Below are 17,337 nucleotides of genomic sequence, written 5' to 3'. Positions count from 1 at the left end.
TATATATATATATATATATATATATGTATATATATATAGACACAATTATATTTAATAAATTGGAAAATACATTCCGTTGAGTTTATCAGATTAAATGTATGATTTGAAATTAATCTTTAATCAGATATTAAACCTAAATTTTATTAATTTCTATCATAATTAACATCTTAGCATCTTATTAACATCTGTCTGGTGTAATTAATCTAAATAATGTGAAATGAACTTTTTCATAATATTCTAATTTACTGAATATAACTGCTATACAGCAGCCTGAAACGTTGCTCCTTTTAACTATGAAAAACTGTGCTGACATGTTTTATTTGACTCCAGGCCTCTTTCCTTTTTTATATATATATATATATTTTTTTATTTTTACAGCTGGGCCAGATGGTTTCAGACCTCATGTTTTATCCTGAAGCAGGGAAACGACCCACATTTCCTTAATGTGACACTGAGAAAACATCCTCTCATTTGTGGAGTGATCCTACGGTAGAATGGTAATAAGTTGACCCCATTTTCAACAGCAGGGAAACAACACTACAGACAGACGTGCAGGATTAAAACAAGGGTTTGGGGTTTTCCAACATAATAAAACACAATTTTAAAACAGCTTTAAAGCATTGAAAAAAAAAAGAGAAAAAACAAGGCATACTGTATCTCAAAACTAGTTTTGAGATAGATAGAGGTGCCCTAGTTTTGCCTGAATGATTATTCTAAGGTCATTCAGATTTTACAACTTTACTACAACTTTGCACCTCCAGATTTTAGTTTTTGAGAAAGACAGAGAACTTTTTAACTAGTTTTTGCCAGCATAAGTGAGCACAGCTTAAACTATTAGAGCTTAAACTCCAGTCTACTGGAGGTGATTTTAAACCAACATGGAGCGTTATTGTGAAGTGAAATAAAAATAATACCTGTTTTAGTGTGTTTGTAAAAGTAAAATAAAAATGTGTGATGTGTATTTTTATTGTTCGGTGGACCAGTAGGATCAACAAAATTCAAAAAGCGACAACTCACCAACAAGCCACAATGCAACAATAAAACGTCACGACTCGGCAACCAAAAATTGCAACCCAACAACCAAAAGCCACAAAATACAAACAGAAGCTGTAGTGTTTGGATTTTAGGCACAATCATCATGTAACATGTTCTAAAAAAAATCTATAATTTTCCTAACATTATATGTAATAGTGAACTAAATTACATAAAGGACCTTGCTTTTATCCAGTTCCATGCAGTGAATGCAGAATAATTTAAGTGTACAGACAAAACGAAACGATAAATAAATGGTAATCCTGTCTGTTATTTAGCCGTCTCTTAATATGAAGCAGCACATTTTGCCGATGTTGTGCTTTTGTTCCGCTGCCCGTCTTGTAAACACAAGCAATCGTCCTGCTGTCCTGGGAACAACTCTGCTTCATCTATATGTAGCCCGAGTTAATCCCTAAGACGTGTGCTGCTGATATCCCTGACCGCTCAGCAGTGAACGTCCTGCAGAGCGAGAGGAGCTTCAGCCCCAGTCAACATGCAGATTCACAGAAACAGCCGTGGAAACAGGACGGCTCCAGTCTGTGAGTAAATCCGTTATCTCGCAGTTATCCCGGCTGAAGTTTGTGATATTTCAGAGACATTCAGGCTTTTGTTTTATCCAGTGTATGCAAAAACATTGTTAGAAATACTTTTAACTTCTCTTTTTTTTTTTGTAACTTTATAAGCAGCATCAGACTGCATTTTTAAATGCTGTGTGTCTGCATGTGTGTGAGTCCAGTCCTTTGTGTAAATATTGTGAAGTTACAAGCCTGTTAAAGCTTCCCGCTAAGTTACATAAGAGGCTTTTCAATTCTCTGTACTGTATTTTAGGTAGCAATGAGTCTTATTCATAGGAAGCTGATTGTTTTCTACTAGCAGCCTAATGTCACAGGGTGGAAACTTCACTTTTTTATGTCCTTTGGTAATTGTTCAGCTTCCTTCTTATTTTTATTTTTAGGCTGTGCAAATCAATGTGCCCCATTGATGTTCAGAGAATAAGCTGCATGATCTGCCTTTTTAGGCCTGCTTCTGTCACATAAAGTCCAGATACGTTGTAGAAACACGTTCTAAAAGAAAAAAGACCTTAACTCACCTTATTACTGCTGCATATTGAAAGTACAGTAAATCAGATTCTTAGCTATGCTGCACAGAACAACTTTTTAAAAATGTTTTTGAAGTTAATTCCTCAGATCTTGAAGTTAAATGTTTAATTTCTGAGTAAAAATTTTTCACCATCACTTTTAGAAATGGCGTTATAGTGTTGGGAAAGCTGAAGCAAGCCTCATTTCACTGAGCTCAATGTAATTAAAGGTCATTTATACATACAGATCTGGAAAAAATTCATTAAAAATGACTTTTTATAGACATATGTTTATTCTTTGTTCTTTTACTCTATGAACTACTTGTATACATATATATATATATATATATATATATATATATATATATATATATATATAATTTTATTTTTTTTCCATTAAGCAAATTTATTTTCGTAATTTCAATTTGTGCAATTCTATGATTAATGGAAACATACTGTAGCTAGTCATGACACTTTAGCACAAAAATAAAAATTTCCAACTCCAGTTTTTCTTCCTGATCAATAAAAATAAAACCTGTTTCTATAGATTATTTTCTCATCCAGTTCTTCATGTTCCTCTCAGCGCAGTGATGCATCCTCTGCCCGTCCCACTGAACCATTCAACTGTAAACAAGGCAGCATCGTCAGGGAAACCATGAGCTCGGACAGCGTCTTCAAACCGGAGATGGAGTCGGACCCTCAGGGCGAGCTTGCCGACATGGTGGCGTCTATGAACACCACCGCCAACCGCCTGACCCCTCCTAACGGCTACAGGTCAGGAGCGCCCAGGTCTACCGTGGGCCAAAAGGCCCGTCTCACAGACAGGAAGATGTCTCTGCAGGAGAGGGGGAGCCGCGTGGCCCGGCAGCCCACCATCGAGACCAAGCGGGTTTCCATCACTGATGCTGACGTGAGGAACCTCAGACGGACCGTCTTAAGACTCACCTGAGCTCCTCGTTTCTGAGACTAAAACTTTCCCATTTCACCTCTACAGGACTGTCTCCAGCTCAACCAGTATAAACTGAAGAAAGAGATTGGAAAGGTGACCTACCAATGTGAAACCCAGCGCTTTAATTTCTGATTCTTGAATCATAAAGCTCTTTTCATTTGTTCCCTGCAGGGCTCTTATGGAGTGGTGAAACTAGCCTATAATGAAGATTCTGAACAGTACTACGTAAGCTGAAGCTTTAAACTGCTTGAGCCTGACTGTCGTTTAATGAAATCGTCATTAGTCCTTTTTCTTTTCTTTGACTAGGCAATGAAGGTAGTGTCAAAGAAGAAGCTGATGAGGCTGTGTGGATTTTTGCGTGAGTAACATCTCATTTTGATTGCTTCAGTCTTGTGCGGTTTACGGTTCCAGTGAAAGGTTTGCATATACAAGGCAAATAGTGTGTAACAAGTGGCTGGTTTTTAGCAGGCGAGGAGAAACCCAGGTCCCGTCAAAGGCCTGCTGAACGGAAGTTTTACAACAGCAAGTTGGTTTAAATTTGTTCCAACAAGGCAATGGAAAATAGATCCAAAACCATCATCAATTTATGGTTCTGGGAAACGCTGACCTTAACACTGTTTAAAAACTACATAGACAAAATCGGGAAGTGGCAAATTATCAACCAAATTAAATGAGCTCTGTCACTCCTAGCAGGAAGTGTGGTCAAACAAGCCTTCAGAATATTGCCAGACGCTTATTTATGGCTACAGAAAATGGTCTGGTTAGTACGAGGTTACGCAAATATCTGAGTGTGTTCATTTTTTTTGCCCTGTGACCCTTCGCAGAAATCCGTTGATGGACAATTGGACTGCATTGAGCTGTTAGCTTTGCAGCAATCCCTCATTCTGAGGGATTTTGAGGGATTCTTGTACCAAGAAATAGCTCCTTAAATTGCCTTCATCCAGACCGGCGCTGTGTGTTTGTACTTCCAGGTCGCCCGCCTCCTCAGGGGTCAAACTCTCAGCAGGATCTGTTCCCCAAATTCATGCAGCCTCTGGAGAGAGTGTACAGAGAGATCGCCATCCTCAAGAAGCTGGACCATCCGAACGTAGTTAAACTGGTAGAGGTGCGTCAGATATGACCAGAACACCAAGCAGCAGAGCAACGCGTCATTTAATGGACTCCTTTCAAGATCAGAAATAATATTTGTTTAAATAGCTTTAAAAAAACCTAAACAAACATGAGGTAGCAATGTTAATGTATCTTGCAGGTGCTTGATGACCCTGATGAAGATGGACTTCACATGGGTAGGGAATCATTCACCTTTTCTGCTGCAGCATGATAAAAGAAAGCAAAGTTAATTGATCATTCAATTCAAGTTATTTTCTCTTTAAGCCTTCGAACTAATGAAAGAGGGGTATGTTTTACATACTAATCAATCAGTTTGATATGTTAGATGGCAGGAGTGGCCCCCACAAGATGCAATAAAATGTTTGTGTGTGGTTTTTGCTTCTTTGCCCCTCAGGCAGGTGATAGAGGTGCCCACAGACAACCCGTTGACCGAGGACCAGGCTCGCTTCTACTTCAGAGACGTCGTCCTGGGAATAGAGTACTGTAAGTACAGGACTGGACGTGTGAATAATCTGAATGTGATTTATGTCGTGGGAGCAAAGTTGCTCTTTATATCAGTTGTGAGAAACTTGAATCTCACAAAGCAGCAACGTCACATACTTCCACAAAACTGGGATCCCATCGATGCTTTCAAGAGCAGCCTGAACCCAAGTGAGGCTAGCATGAGCTCGGCAAATGAAGGAGATGGGGAGACGCTTTCCAAGCAGCCTAAGCTTGATTTCACTGATACAGAACAGCCACGACCTCCAGTGCCCTAATAGAGACTCGGAGGTAGATTGATAAATTGGTCCTGATTTCCTTCATTTTGGGAGTTTGACAATCTGCCGATATTTACACTGGAAATCAGTCCCACTGATCTGATCTAACTCTGCAAAGATCTGAAAATCAACCACCGTCCCATTTTGCTTTACTGTTACTTAGTAAATTTGTCTTTAAATTTAGTGACTTTTCAGACAAAAAAATCAGTATTGGCCAAAATCAGAATCTGCAGGTGAGACTTTTTAAAGATCAGCCAGAAAACTCAATGTTTTCACCTCGACAGAGTGTGTAATACTGGGCAGCTTCTCATCATTTGCCAACAGACTTTCTGATGATAGGCTCTGAGAAGCTTCTTGTTGTGTTTATTTAATAATAAATTTAAAAAATATATATTATTCAGATGCATTTTTATCTATTTAACATGAATAAAAGAACTCTTGAGCTTGTTGGTCGTTGTGTTTTTTTGTTTTTTTTTTCATATTTTTGTTCATTATTCTTTTTTTTTTTGTCGGAGGTGCTGCTGCATTTTTGAAGAAGCGTTTGTGTGTATGTTTTTATTGTGTTTTTCCAGCTAAAGGCTTTAGGTTTGTGTTGCTATAATTTGTTCTGTAATCGGTGGGTTGCCGGTTCGAGGCCCCGCTCTGTCTGTCTCACTTGTCGTGCTGTTGGGCAAGACACCCGTCTGCTGGTGGTGGTCAGAGAACCTGGTGGCTCCGGTGCCTGGCAGCCTGACCCCAGTGCAGCTGTGACTACAGTGCAGTATCTTGCCACCATCAGTGTGTTAATATCTGTGACTGGGTGAATGAATTTCTTTGGAGTCCTCTGGACTTGATAAATCTCTACACAAGCACAGGCCATTTACCAAAATTTACTTTTAGAATAAACTTGGATAGATTTTTTTTTTCTCAAACGATCAATAACAACTCAGCCTTCTTCCTGTGTGTATGCGGGCGTGTGTGTGTGTGTGTAGTGCACTACCATAAGATCATCCACCGAGACATCAAACCCTCCAACCTCCTGCTGGGGGACGACGGTCACGTCAAGATCGCAGACTTTGGCGTCAGTAACGAGTTTGAGGGCCACGACGCCCTCCTGTCCAGCACGGCGGGGACGCCGGCCTTCATGGCTCCTGAGATGATGAGCGAGCTCCAGCAGAGCTTCAGCGGGAAGGTGAGCTGATCACCTGTGGATCACTGACAGACCACGGCGTGAGGACCCGTCATGACAGTGGCCGTGTTTGTTCCACAGGCGTTGGACGTGTGGGCGATGGGGGTCACGCTGTACTGCTTTGTCTTCGGGGAGGTAATGTCGCCCAAAGGACGCTTGTATGAACCGTTTCATCAGTTCATTTAAGCACAATTATCATTTCTAACCTGTGTGTCTCGTTCACAGTGCCCATTTTATGATGAGTACATCTATTCTTTGCACAACAAGATCAAGAACAAACCTGTGGAGTTTCCAGAAACGTAAGAATGTCTGAATATTGACCCAAAGCTTCGAAACATTAACTTAAACCGTAGAGGCTCTGAAACAGGAAGTCACGATGTTGACGTTAAGGGCGTAAAACACCTTATTCTTTATTCCTGTTGTTATGGTTCCATCTTATTTGATGCTGTTGAGCTTGATGTTGGATTCTGTCATTTTAGAGCTTTTTGTATATTTCAGGTAGTTCCGCTGTTTCGTTAATGCCAAAGAATGGCTGACCACCCTGTTTGAGAAACTGTCATACAACAGAGCATCTTCAGTCAGAGGCTTCTTCAGAACCACTGTAACACAGTCCGCTACAGGAAATCCTTCCTGCCCACAGCCATCAGCGTGTACAACAACACCTTTGAAGAAAATTGGTTAATACAAGTTACAACAACATTTAATTTCACTTTGAGATTAATGCAGTATTTTTTAATTCACCTGAAATTACAAACCAGAATCTTTAGCGTCTCGCTCCTTATTCTCACTCAGGAACTTCTTCTGCCTTTCAGTTTTGGAGTTGCTAATCACAAAGTTAGGGTTTCCTGCATATGCCTGCTGTTGCAGGTTTTATGGTCTATTTTTGCAAATAATCTGCCTTTTTAATACCCAAATACACATAGTACATATTTAAATTCAGCTGAACATTTTTTTAAACCAGGAGACACCATATTTCTTTCATAACTTTTATGTTGAAATTTTTCTGGGATTGTAAAGCATTTTTTTCGTTTGTCCTGTTTTTATATCTTGATTATTTCTGTCTTTGTGTGAATCTACTGGCTTTGATTGCTTGTCGATTTCCCCGCTGCGGGACATTGAAGGAAGTTTCTGTTTCATTCTATTCTATTTTTGACATTTAACTCTGACGTCTTTATTGATCTCTTACCAACAGCCCTTCAATAAGCAATGCGTTGAGGGATCTCATTGAAAGAATGCTGGATAAAAACCCTGCAACCAGAATCACCATCCCTGAAATAAAGGCGAGTATGCAAACACTGATCGCTGCGTCACCACAGGGTGTCACACAGGTGTGCGTGGTTGGGTGTGTGTGTGTGTGTGTGTGTGTGTGTGCCAGGTTTTCATATCCGTATGGGAACCTATTTCTGTCTGCAGTGTGGGGTTATGGGGACCATTGCTCCTTGTGGGGATATTTTCTTGGTCCCCATGAGGGAAATTGTTGTTTTTGGGTTAGTGGTTAGGTATGTGATGGTTACGGTTAGGGTTAGGATTATGGTAAGGGTTAGGCCGTAGCAATTAATGGAAGTCAATGTGAAGTCCCCACAAGTGATGAAAATGTGTGCGTGTGGCTGCTACAGCTCCATCCGTGGGTGACGGAGAACGGCTCCAGTCCTCTCCCTCTGGAGGAGGAGCACTGCAAGGCGGTGGAGGTCACCGACGAGGAGGTGCAGAACAGCGTGAAGCTCATCCCCAGCCTGTCCGCTGTGGTGAGTTGCACTGCGCCCGCTGGGAGAACCAGGCCCAGCTCATATATTCCAGTTTTAATATTTACTCTCCTATGATATTTATGTCAGAAAAAATTTTGGGGGGAAATTTGGAAAACACCCTTCTGGTGTTTTCTCTGAATTTCCTGTAAAGTTTAACAATCATCTTGTTGATTTGCAAACATATTTCTATCTCATAAACTTCCATCTATTTTATTAGGATTTTCTTTTTTTTCCCGACCGACCAATATAACATAATGGATAATTGTAACATAAAAGGAATATAAAGCCATTTTTCACAACATCTTTCAAAGTGTGGCATTCATATCTGTTTGGCTTTCTTTACTCTGACACCCCTAAATCAGAGTAAAGATTCAATCACCTTCATCAGTCACTTAATTAATGAACAGACTCCACCGGGTGTAAAATGTAAGTATAAATGAGTTATAGCACAATATCTCAGAGTTAAGCGCTTTATTTAAAAATGGAGAGAGTAATCAAATAGCTGGCAAAAGATGATCCAGTCAGATGAGACGAAACTAAAACTATTTGGCCCAGTCAAAGTTACAACTCAAATCCAGTCTGTTGCAGAATGTGCAAATTTATGTTTGACATAAAGTCAAAATGAACTCACTATTTTTTTTGCAAAGGATGACTGACTAAAAATTGCAATCTCTAGATGTTCAAGGCTGGTTAAGGCAAACCTGAAGAGACTTTGGCATAAATCCTCAATGACTTGCATTGAGTTTTGTCCACAAATGTGACAAAATGTAAAGAAGTTCCAGAAATAGTTTTGCAATTCAGGATGTGCTGCCAGTTTAACCCAGCAAATCTCAACTTATTTAGGGCTGAAGCGATTAATTGTGCGGAATCGATTATTGAAATAATTGTCAACTACTTTAGTAATGGATTAATTGTTTACTGGAGAATACAGACTGAAAGAACAACACATTTAGTGCAGTAATTAAGATAAAACTGTACAAAAAAAATTGCATTTAAAGTGAAAAACCGTCTTTGTCTAATTCTGTAAAAAAGATTTTTTTATTAAGCAACTTTTGCTATCCAAATATTAATTTGTTCATCAAAAATTAGTCAGATTAGGAGAATGGGCTGAGCTTCTCACATATTGATGCTAAAAATATATTTTTTATGCAAATAAATTCTTTGCTACAAAGAAAGAAATGAAGAAATGCTATGTTATTGCCTTTTAGACAATAAAATGTTTATTTTCTTATTGAATAAACAAATTAAATGATTTTTTTATTTGTATTTTTATGTGTTTCTAATATTGCATGCAATCAGCTTAAGTGGTCAGATTAATCGTCATAACAATGGATCAAACAATTGATCAATGAATTAACCACTAGTTGCAGCTCTAAACCTATTATGTCGTTAATTGGTTATAAATTAGCATAATATTTTCAGTCAACAAACGTTTCTTTTGTCTCTGATCTTCACACAACCATACTTTATAAATATACTTATTAATCAGCAACAAAACCTTTTAACATGGTTTCCTTTACATGAGTGGATTTGCATTATTTGCATGTCAAGATAATAGAAATGGTTTGTCACTATCAGCTATCATCTCTAACTGTGTAAATTGTCAGATTACATGATTAAATCTGGTAAATCACACTGTAATGTGATTTACAGTGTTTTTGCTGAGTGGGCTTTAGAAGGCGCTTTTACAGAGATCCACTGAGACTCTTTCTGATGTCCACTGCAGATTCTGGTGAAGTCCATGCTGAGGAAGCGCTCTTTCAGTAATCCCTTTGAGTGTCAGGGCAGACGGGCAGAGAGGTCCATGTCTGCCCCCGGAGGTCTTCTTACGTAAGTAGCCTACTCTGCAAATCCTGTCTGCTTCTCTCTGCCAGCTCTGCGATTAGGCCTCTAACGGAACAAAGCAGCGAGCAGATGCTTGGATTAAAAATAGATCACTTCTATACTTCACATGTAGTGTTGCTCACATATAGCAAGCATACCAAGGCCGTCACGCCGAAGAGTTCTTCATCATGTGGGGTGTGTGTGTGTGTGTGTGCACACTGAAACATTCATTCTGTGGCGATGAACTTGATGAAAGCGTGTGCAGCACTGAAACTGCTCTGCACACCCAGTAACATACGAAGCACTTAAAGAGGATTTTAAATACATTTATTTAATTATAATTCTGTCAGTCAGTACAGAGTGGTGCTTAAATATCAAGATGATTTCCTTCTGAGAGAGAAGAAGTTGGTCTTTTCTTCTAGTTCTTCAGCAACAGCCCATCTGAAGAACTACTTGATTTAGCGAACAGGAGTACAACAGAAAAAAATGAACTGTAAGATTGGGGTGGTGATAGTAATTTTTTTTTTATGTTTTAAGTGTTTTATGTAGCATTTAAGAGTGCTGTGTGGGAGACAGAGATGACAAATTCCCTTAGGGAAAGTACCAAAGAGATTAATAAAGCTATTTAGCTAGCTAGCTAAAAGAGGCTAGTTTTAGCTAGCTAGTTAAGTAGCCTTGCTAATGGCAGGTTTGACGCCCTTTTGCCTCCAGAACTGCCTTAATTCTTCCCAGCATAGATTCAACAAGCGGTCACAAACATTCCTCAGAGCTTTTGGTTCATGTTGACCTGATGACGTCAAACATTTACTGCAGATTTGTCAGCTGTTAGTCTCCCATTGTACTATACAGTAGCTGCTCTATTTGACTGAGATCTGGTTACTGTGGAGACCAGAAGTCTGGGTAAAATTTCCAGATACAGTGAAGTTAAGATGGCCGATGTCACTGAATGAAGAAAAGACAAAAAATGCATCAGACAGACACAATTTAAGTGAAAGTGATAGTTTGTATTTGTGCTTGCTGTGCTTTTTGCCACTGGTAGTACTTTATCCTTTATTAACATAAAGTATATTTGCATTTCCAACAATATTAGTTTCATAAGTTTGACTTTTTTTCTGGAAAAAAAAAAGATTTAGAAGTGTTTCTTATGCCAGAATCTACTGTAATTGTGTTATTTATTTGTATATACTTTCCTTTTAGATTTTAAAGTAACAGAATTGGTACATAGTTTTACAGCTTTTGTCTGTCTGATGACATCATTTTTAAAACATAAATCAGATGTTTTGACCATGTAGTAGTTGAGTAGCCTTTTTATGAAATGCTTTTTTACTCTTACTTGAGTAATTTCTTGGACGGTTACTTTTTACTTTTAACCAGGTAAAAATATGTTAAAATCCTTCAACAAAATTCTTCAAATATGTTGACGTAGTGCAGCCGGTAAAAAAAAATAAAATAAAAGGTCTTCCCCAAAAGTCTCATTACCTCATTTCAACCTTACCGGTTAGTGTCATAGAGCTACAAATGAATGTTGCGCCCCTTTAACGTCTCTGCAGAGGCACAACCAGAAAACCAAGCACTGGTCATTTGTAAGAAGAAGCAAACTACAAAATGTTTACTTTCTTACATTTCTAGCCTTTATTCTAACCTAAACTATAATCTGCTGGCTGCTAAACTTTAAATGTCACACATGATTCTCTCAGCTAAAAAACACCAGTTTTTCTGGATCCCACCTTTTAAAATGCAGCAGGAACACGACACCCCTGGTGTATTTCTGATGAAGTGTGTTGGGGTTTGAACTCTGGCTTATTATATATCACGTCTCCTTCCTGCAGGGGACTTTTGGGCTTACTGGGGTCTTCGTCTCATCCGTCTTCGAGGTAAATTGTTTTTTTTAAAAAGCGTTTTAGGCTGAGCTTGATTCGTAGTGCTTCACACGTAGCTCAGCTCATCAGGTTTGTTTAGCCGTAAGAGGATTTAAATTAGACAGGAGCAAACAAACAAATCTCAAATCCTGTTGATGAGTGATTTCTGCTTCTCGTCTCCTCTTGGATGAGAACTGATGAGCTTTGCTGCAAAGCAGAGTAACTTTGTGACTCTCTTAGCTTAGCGACGCCTCTTCCTCCTCGCCCGCCTCATCTGCCGTCTCAATTAGGAAGGTTTAGGTTTAACAGATGTTCGTCTCCCGCAGGAAAATCAGCAGAGAAGGGAGCAGAGAAGGAGAGCTGGAGGACTTGTACGAGGACGAATCCTTCATCGAGAGCAACGATTAAAGTGACGCGTTTAGATTAAAGCAGCAGGGAGGCGGAAAAGATGAGTTTTTGCACCTTTCTTTTCTCCGTTTTCATTTCCTCGCATTTCCTCTTGTTCCGTTCTCGCTGTGCTCACCTGCCGACTGTTCTTTTCCACCTCTGTGCAGAGGACCTTGAGATTATATTAGTTTTGAACTAAAACACTAGTTGTGATGTCATTCTGTCCACTGTGCTTGTTTGCTGTTGTTTTTCTGTTCCACCTGGCTTGTATGTCACTTTTATGGATAGAGTCAAAATGTAAATATCATCCAAAAAAGCATTTTTATGTTTTCCTACAGCATCTTAAAAAAAATAAAAAATAAAAGTCATTATATTCAAGCAGGGTTTGAATATTTGGTTGTGTGTAAATGCAGCAGCCAAAACTGTAATGTTTAATATCGAACACCAGGAGGCAACATTTTGTAACTTTTGTTATTTATGACATATTTTTCATTTTGTATCTTTTCTTAAAGGATTCTAATATTTAAAGTCACTGATTTTCTAAAGCATAAATGTATATAAAACAGCAAGCATCTGCTCTCCTGAAGTTCCTTAGAGCAAGAAATTCCAGGGTTTCCTGTTAGAAAAATGCAAAATTATAATGAGATTATTTCCCCAAGTAACTTCATAATTATCTTCAACTTTAAAATCAACAATCTGTTAGGAGGAAAACAAAGAAAAAGGTGAAATTATTTAGCATAAAAGTCCACTTCTGGAAGCGAAAGCTTTGTTGAAACACATTTTGATTAAACTCCAGCAGTAAACCCTCCTGGGTGCAAACCCAACTTCAATTATGGTTAATCTTGTTAAACAAAGTTCAGCTATCCTTGTAGGATTCTCTTGACATTTCTACATTTAAAGCCTTCAGCTGCAGCCAGACTATGCAGAAAGATTTTGAAAAAGTGTATTTCAAAAATGATCTCATTCTGCAAAGGTATCTGTCAGGAGAAGGACAGTTTCTTCACAAATTACAAAAAGCAAAAACTTGTGAGAAATCTGTTAAGAAGGAGCGCTGAAAATGGTGCCGGGATGTTTGCTGAGTACCGGGCCCAACTTGTGACATTAGTCTTCTACATTTTCCATATTTTTGGACAAACAAATACATTTGAATATGCAAAACAAAGCGTTTTACTCCAAATAAAACATATAGTTTTGTCTAGAATGACATGGTCTGACGGAACCAAGTTGGAAATTTTGGGCCAAGATTAAATTTGCCTGAAATATACCAGTGCATCACCAACAGGAACACTATTATACCCAGAGTGAAACGAGGTGTTGGCAGCATCACGCTCTGAGTTTAGAAAACTCAGGATGGAGGAGAGATTGATTTAGCCTTTTTGTTCAAACCCAAATCCGCTTCACTAGATAACCAGTGAAGGTTTGGAAAGGCCAAGCGAGAGTCCAGAACTAAAAGTCAGAAAACCTCTTCAGGTTCACCTGAATAGCAATCTGAGAGATTTGGAGAGTTTTTGTAAGATAGAGTGAAATTAAATGTTTCCTATGAATATTATTCCAAAAGTCGGTTCAACAAATAATTTCTTTAAAGGTGTGCACGTTTATTTAAACAAGTTATTGCAGCATTTTCTTCACATCGCATTAAAAGCCTTAAAGTCATTTATTATTTTTATTTATTTTTAGGTTAGAAACGGAGTCAGGTGTTGCATGAATGCCGCTCTGGGCATCCAAACGTTTCATACACAGCTTTCCACTAAAAAGCCACATCAGTAGAGTCCAGTCTTAAAATAAAAAGGTATTTTTTATTTCATCTGGTACTTTTGTGTCGCCCATTTCTAATGCCACCCTGGGCATCCGCCCAAGTTTCACATATAAAAAAGAATCTTGACTTTTTAACGCTTTTGAAAGGTATATGTATGAAATACAATAAACAATAAACTCCTTTTTGTGAGCGTGTAGTTGAAAATACAAATTTTCAGTAAGTAAAAACTTGCAAATGTTAATACATTAGCTTATTGCAAGCATAAACTGTAATTTATTAGTAGACAGAAATACTGTAACTCTCTGTTCAGAGTTCTGCTGTCTGACCCATTTATATAAATCTATTGTCACCATCAAAGTATCTTTGATCTAATGCACTTATTCATACTCCTTTGATTATCCTGCAAAAATAGATGCTTCAGCTCTGAGAACTGAGAGGAAGCATGATGCAGCATTATGTGAAATCCTTTAGCAAGTATTATCCCAGCACAGTCTGTCCTGATCAGCACTAAAATCACATTGATCATTGTGAGCTGAACTTCTGGAAAGTGCACTGGGATTTTTTTTTTTTTCTAAGGTGGTGCAGTTTGTATAAGATTGTCTCTGATGAGAATATAGTATGTGGAAGTTATAAAAATATTTCTGGTATCACAGAAATGATTTAGTAATCGTTCTAAAGGATACGTACCCAAATATGTTATTAATAAAGAGAGAAAAGTTGTACCAGATATGAAAAACTGCTTTGGAGTGTTACAGGCAAGCACTATGTAGCCACAAAGTAAATGACACTTTAACATTTGTTGAATTTTTTAACATTAGATATAGCCAAAAAATGCTAAAACATACCAAAAATAAATCCATTCTGCTACATGCTAACCAACATATAGCATCAGCATTAGCCAGTTAGGTTTTTAGCAAAAAAAAAAAAACAACAACTAAAAACTAGTACACCAAAAACAATTCCTGCCACTCTGGGAGAAACACTTCAATAATTCTTATTGAGACAACAAAAATGTTTAAGTTTGTTTAGGTTAAGTTTGAGTACCTAGACGTCAAAGTTAGCCATGACTTCCTCTGTAGGAAGAGGCAGGATCGTTTAATGCCTCTTAACACCTTGATTAAACCCTGAACACTCAAACGAATGCCCTTGTTTGATTCTCTTTTTTCCCCGTAATATAATAATAAAGCTAAATAACCAGTAATTAAATCAAATAACATTAAATAAAGTAGCGCTACATCGTTACAGTCAGGTAGAGAGATTTATATTAGAGTTCATTTATACCCTTTTCAAATCCTGTGTGTTTTTCTAACATATTTTGACAAATGGGTGTTTAATATGACTTTTATATTGAACTCAAGTAAAGTAACCAAACATTCAAAACTGAACAAAAATAATGCAGAACAACAAAAAAAACAAACAGACTCATTTGTGATGAGAAATCAATGGCGACGCACCTGCATTATTCCCACATAAGTGAATAAAATTGCACAGCATCATATTACTTTAGGATCTTCACTATCCTGTCTCGGCATTTTGAAGCAAGTATTTAATACTTACACATGTGACTCAAACACAATTATGTTTCTGTTGTTTATGTGTGATTAAAACACTCTCTTCATTCATCCATTATCTGAATTATCTCAATTTTCTTTTTCCAGAAATAAAAAAAATGAGACAAGACATTGGTATGTGAATATTTCTTAATAGAGAAATAAATATTTCATTGGATATCCTCATTTTTCTCTCACTTAAGGCTAGTTAATGGGACTTTTTTCCCCCCAGAATGGCCAACATGTCGACTCGCTGTTCTATTAGGCAAAATTAAATGGAAGAAAAGTTACAGTTTTGGGATTTATTTCAGAACCAGCTTCTGTTCTCTACAATCCGTATTCTCTGCATCCTGAGGCGTCTGATGTGATGCATTAAAACCCAGAAACACCCAGGCTTAGACTGCACAGTGAGGAAACTACATGTTTAATCTCCGCTGTTAACGTTTCTAAAGAGCAATTTTAATAACTGCTTGGCTTTTGTGGGCCGAAATGGTTGATTTGTATTCCTGCTGTCGGCCCATTTCTCCGCTCGCTGCAGTTATGTGACGACCAAAGAGGAGTGTTTCTGAGCAAAGATTTCTGTGGAAACAGTTGCCATGCAACAGCACAATACAGCGCTTGTACAGAGTGCTAACTTCACTGTATGGGCTGCTCTTTCTCTCTCTCTCTCCCTCTCTATCTCTCTATCTCTACCTCATGCAGCCATGCAACATCCTGCTTGTTTCTCTTCTGTTCTTTCTACTGTAAGCTCAAATGCACAATGGAGTCTTTGTTTGGGGGCGGCGGTAACTGTGGTGTCCTTGTTTCAGCGGCGGTCAGGGGAAACTTGCTTCAGCGTCTGCTCCCACACCCAGACCGCTTTTAGTTTCCACAAACAAAGCCAGCCAGTTGAACCTCAGCTGAGCTCTAATCCTTGGCTCTCTCTCGCCGTCGACGCTCCGCTCCTGTCACCGCGCTGCGTTTCGGCGCTTCGGTTTCAGCCTTTGACCTCTGTCTGCGTGTAGTTCCCCACGTCTGAACCCACTGGCTGAACTGTACATTTCCCCCTTCAACCCACCACCCCAGAGAAGGTGAAGTGAAACAAGCACGCTTCTTATTCTTCTTCCATGCGCTGTGGGGAATCCCCCGAGCCCACATTCATAATGAGTCACCATCTTAGATAACAGGCAGCAGACCCACAAACAGGGGGAGGTATAATTTGTCAACCAGCTGGCACCAGGGGAGCTGATTGTAAAACAAACCGGGACTGGCTAGACGTTGTTAGGGTGAGAGCATGTGCAGCGTTTTTGATCAAATGTTATCACTACTTCAACTTTTCCACGTTTTGCTGAGACCCAACAAAAAATGTTTTATTTATTTTGTCAGGTTTTTATGTGAGATAGGCCAGGTTTCTCCAACCTACGGCTCTGGAGCCACAAGTGGCTCTTAAAGTTGCAGTATGTAACTTTTCTAAAAAAAAATATATATATATATATATATATATATATGCATATATGTATTTTATATGTATGTTTAAACTGTCACCATGTTGTGACAGTTTGTTATCAGACCGATAATATGTAAAAAGTTTGATCTCCTCCAGCTCCTCCCTGAGCTGTTATTGCCATCTGCAGAAATGCAGCATTCCCGACCAAAAGCAACCAATCTGAGCCAGGAGGAGAGTCTCAGTGCTGTCAATCAACCTCCTGAACGTGCTGCTAAATGTGCTGACTGTGGAGAAAACCGTTTACCTGACATCATCTGTGGCTATGCTAACTAGCCATAGCATTCACAACTGGCTCTGCTAGCTGTAGCGTAGCAGAGAGCAAATGGGAAGGTAGAGGGTGGGATGAGCAGCGCCACACGGAGGGTGATTGACCACGCTAAGACCTGCCTCCTGGCTCCGACCCCTGATGCAGCGCTGATAACCGCCGTCAGAGAGGATTAGAGACGTTTTCCCTCCAGAGCCCGGACTCTGGTGGTGGAGAGGAAGCAGAACGACTGAAGAAGTTGAGAGCTGAAGCTGGAGAACAGGTGGAGGTGGGTTAACAGGACCTCACGAAGGGAGCGATGATGATTGGAGGAGCTGAGGAGAAGACGAGCAACGATAGGCTGGGAGGTGAAGAGAGTCTTCCAGTTTGA

At 39.0% G+C, this 17,337-nt stretch overlaps 1 protein-coding gene across 4 annotated transcripts; it reads left to right on the top strand.

Moving 5' to 3' along the window:
- Positions 1-157: 157 nt before the first annotated feature.
- On the top strand, positions 158-15,344 carry camkk1b (calcium/calmodulin-dependent protein kinase kinase 1, alpha b). 4 transcript variants are annotated; one of them, XR_004336588.1, is made up of 18 exons: positions 161-1,571; positions 2,699-3,020; positions 3,105-3,152; positions 3,231-3,284; positions 3,366-3,417; positions 4,031-4,164; positions 4,309-4,345; positions 4,434-4,455; positions 4,564-4,652; positions 5,899-6,098; positions 6,177-6,230; positions 6,321-6,394; positions 7,288-7,375; positions 7,712-7,840; positions 9,567-9,670; positions 11,494-11,538; positions 11,850-14,335; positions 14,935-15,344. XR_004336588.1 is itself a non-coding variant. In XM_032545762.1 (17 exons), exons 2-17 carry the CDS (start codon positions 2,766-2,768, stop codon positions 11,929-11,931), a joined length of 1,467 nt encoding a protein of 488 aa, XP_032401653.1. In that variant the 5' UTR covers positions 161-1,571; positions 2,694-2,765; the 3' UTR covers positions 11,932-15,344. The 4 variants fall into 4 exon arrangements, 1 of the variants encoding a protein (XP_032401653.1); XR_004336587.1 differs by having other exon boundaries at positions 2,694-3,020; XR_004336589.1 differs by lacking the exon at positions 11,494-11,538 and having other exon boundaries at positions 158-1,571; positions 2,694-3,020.
- The last annotated feature ends 1,993 nt before the right edge of the window (positions 15,345-17,337 follow it).

The sequence above is a fragment of the Xiphophorus hellerii genome, chromosome 18 (assembly GCF_003331165.1).
Source record: "Xiphophorus hellerii strain 12219 chromosome 18, Xiphophorus_hellerii-4.1, whole genome shotgun sequence".
Lineage (NCBI taxonomy): Eukaryota > Metazoa > Chordata > Actinopteri > Cyprinodontiformes > Poeciliidae > Xiphophorus > Xiphophorus hellerii.
Note: the sequence above shows the minus strand (reverse complement) of the source record. Positions and strands in the feature narration are given on the sequence as shown.

Bases quoted from the DNA above. Each gene is read 5' to 3' on its own strand.
- camkk1b (XM_032545762.1), top strand. From the start codon at position 2,766: ATGAGCTCGGACAGCGTCTTCAAACCGGAGATGGAGTCGGACCCTCAG. The intron at 3,153-3,230 runs GTGACCTACCAA...TGTTCCCTGCAG, and splicing joins TGAAGAAAGAGATTGGAAAG to GGCTCTTATGGAGTGGTGAA. The intron at 3,285-3,365 runs GTAAGCTGAAGC...TTCTTTGACTAG, and splicing joins AAGATTCTGAACAGTACTAC to GCAATGAAGGTAGTGTCAAA.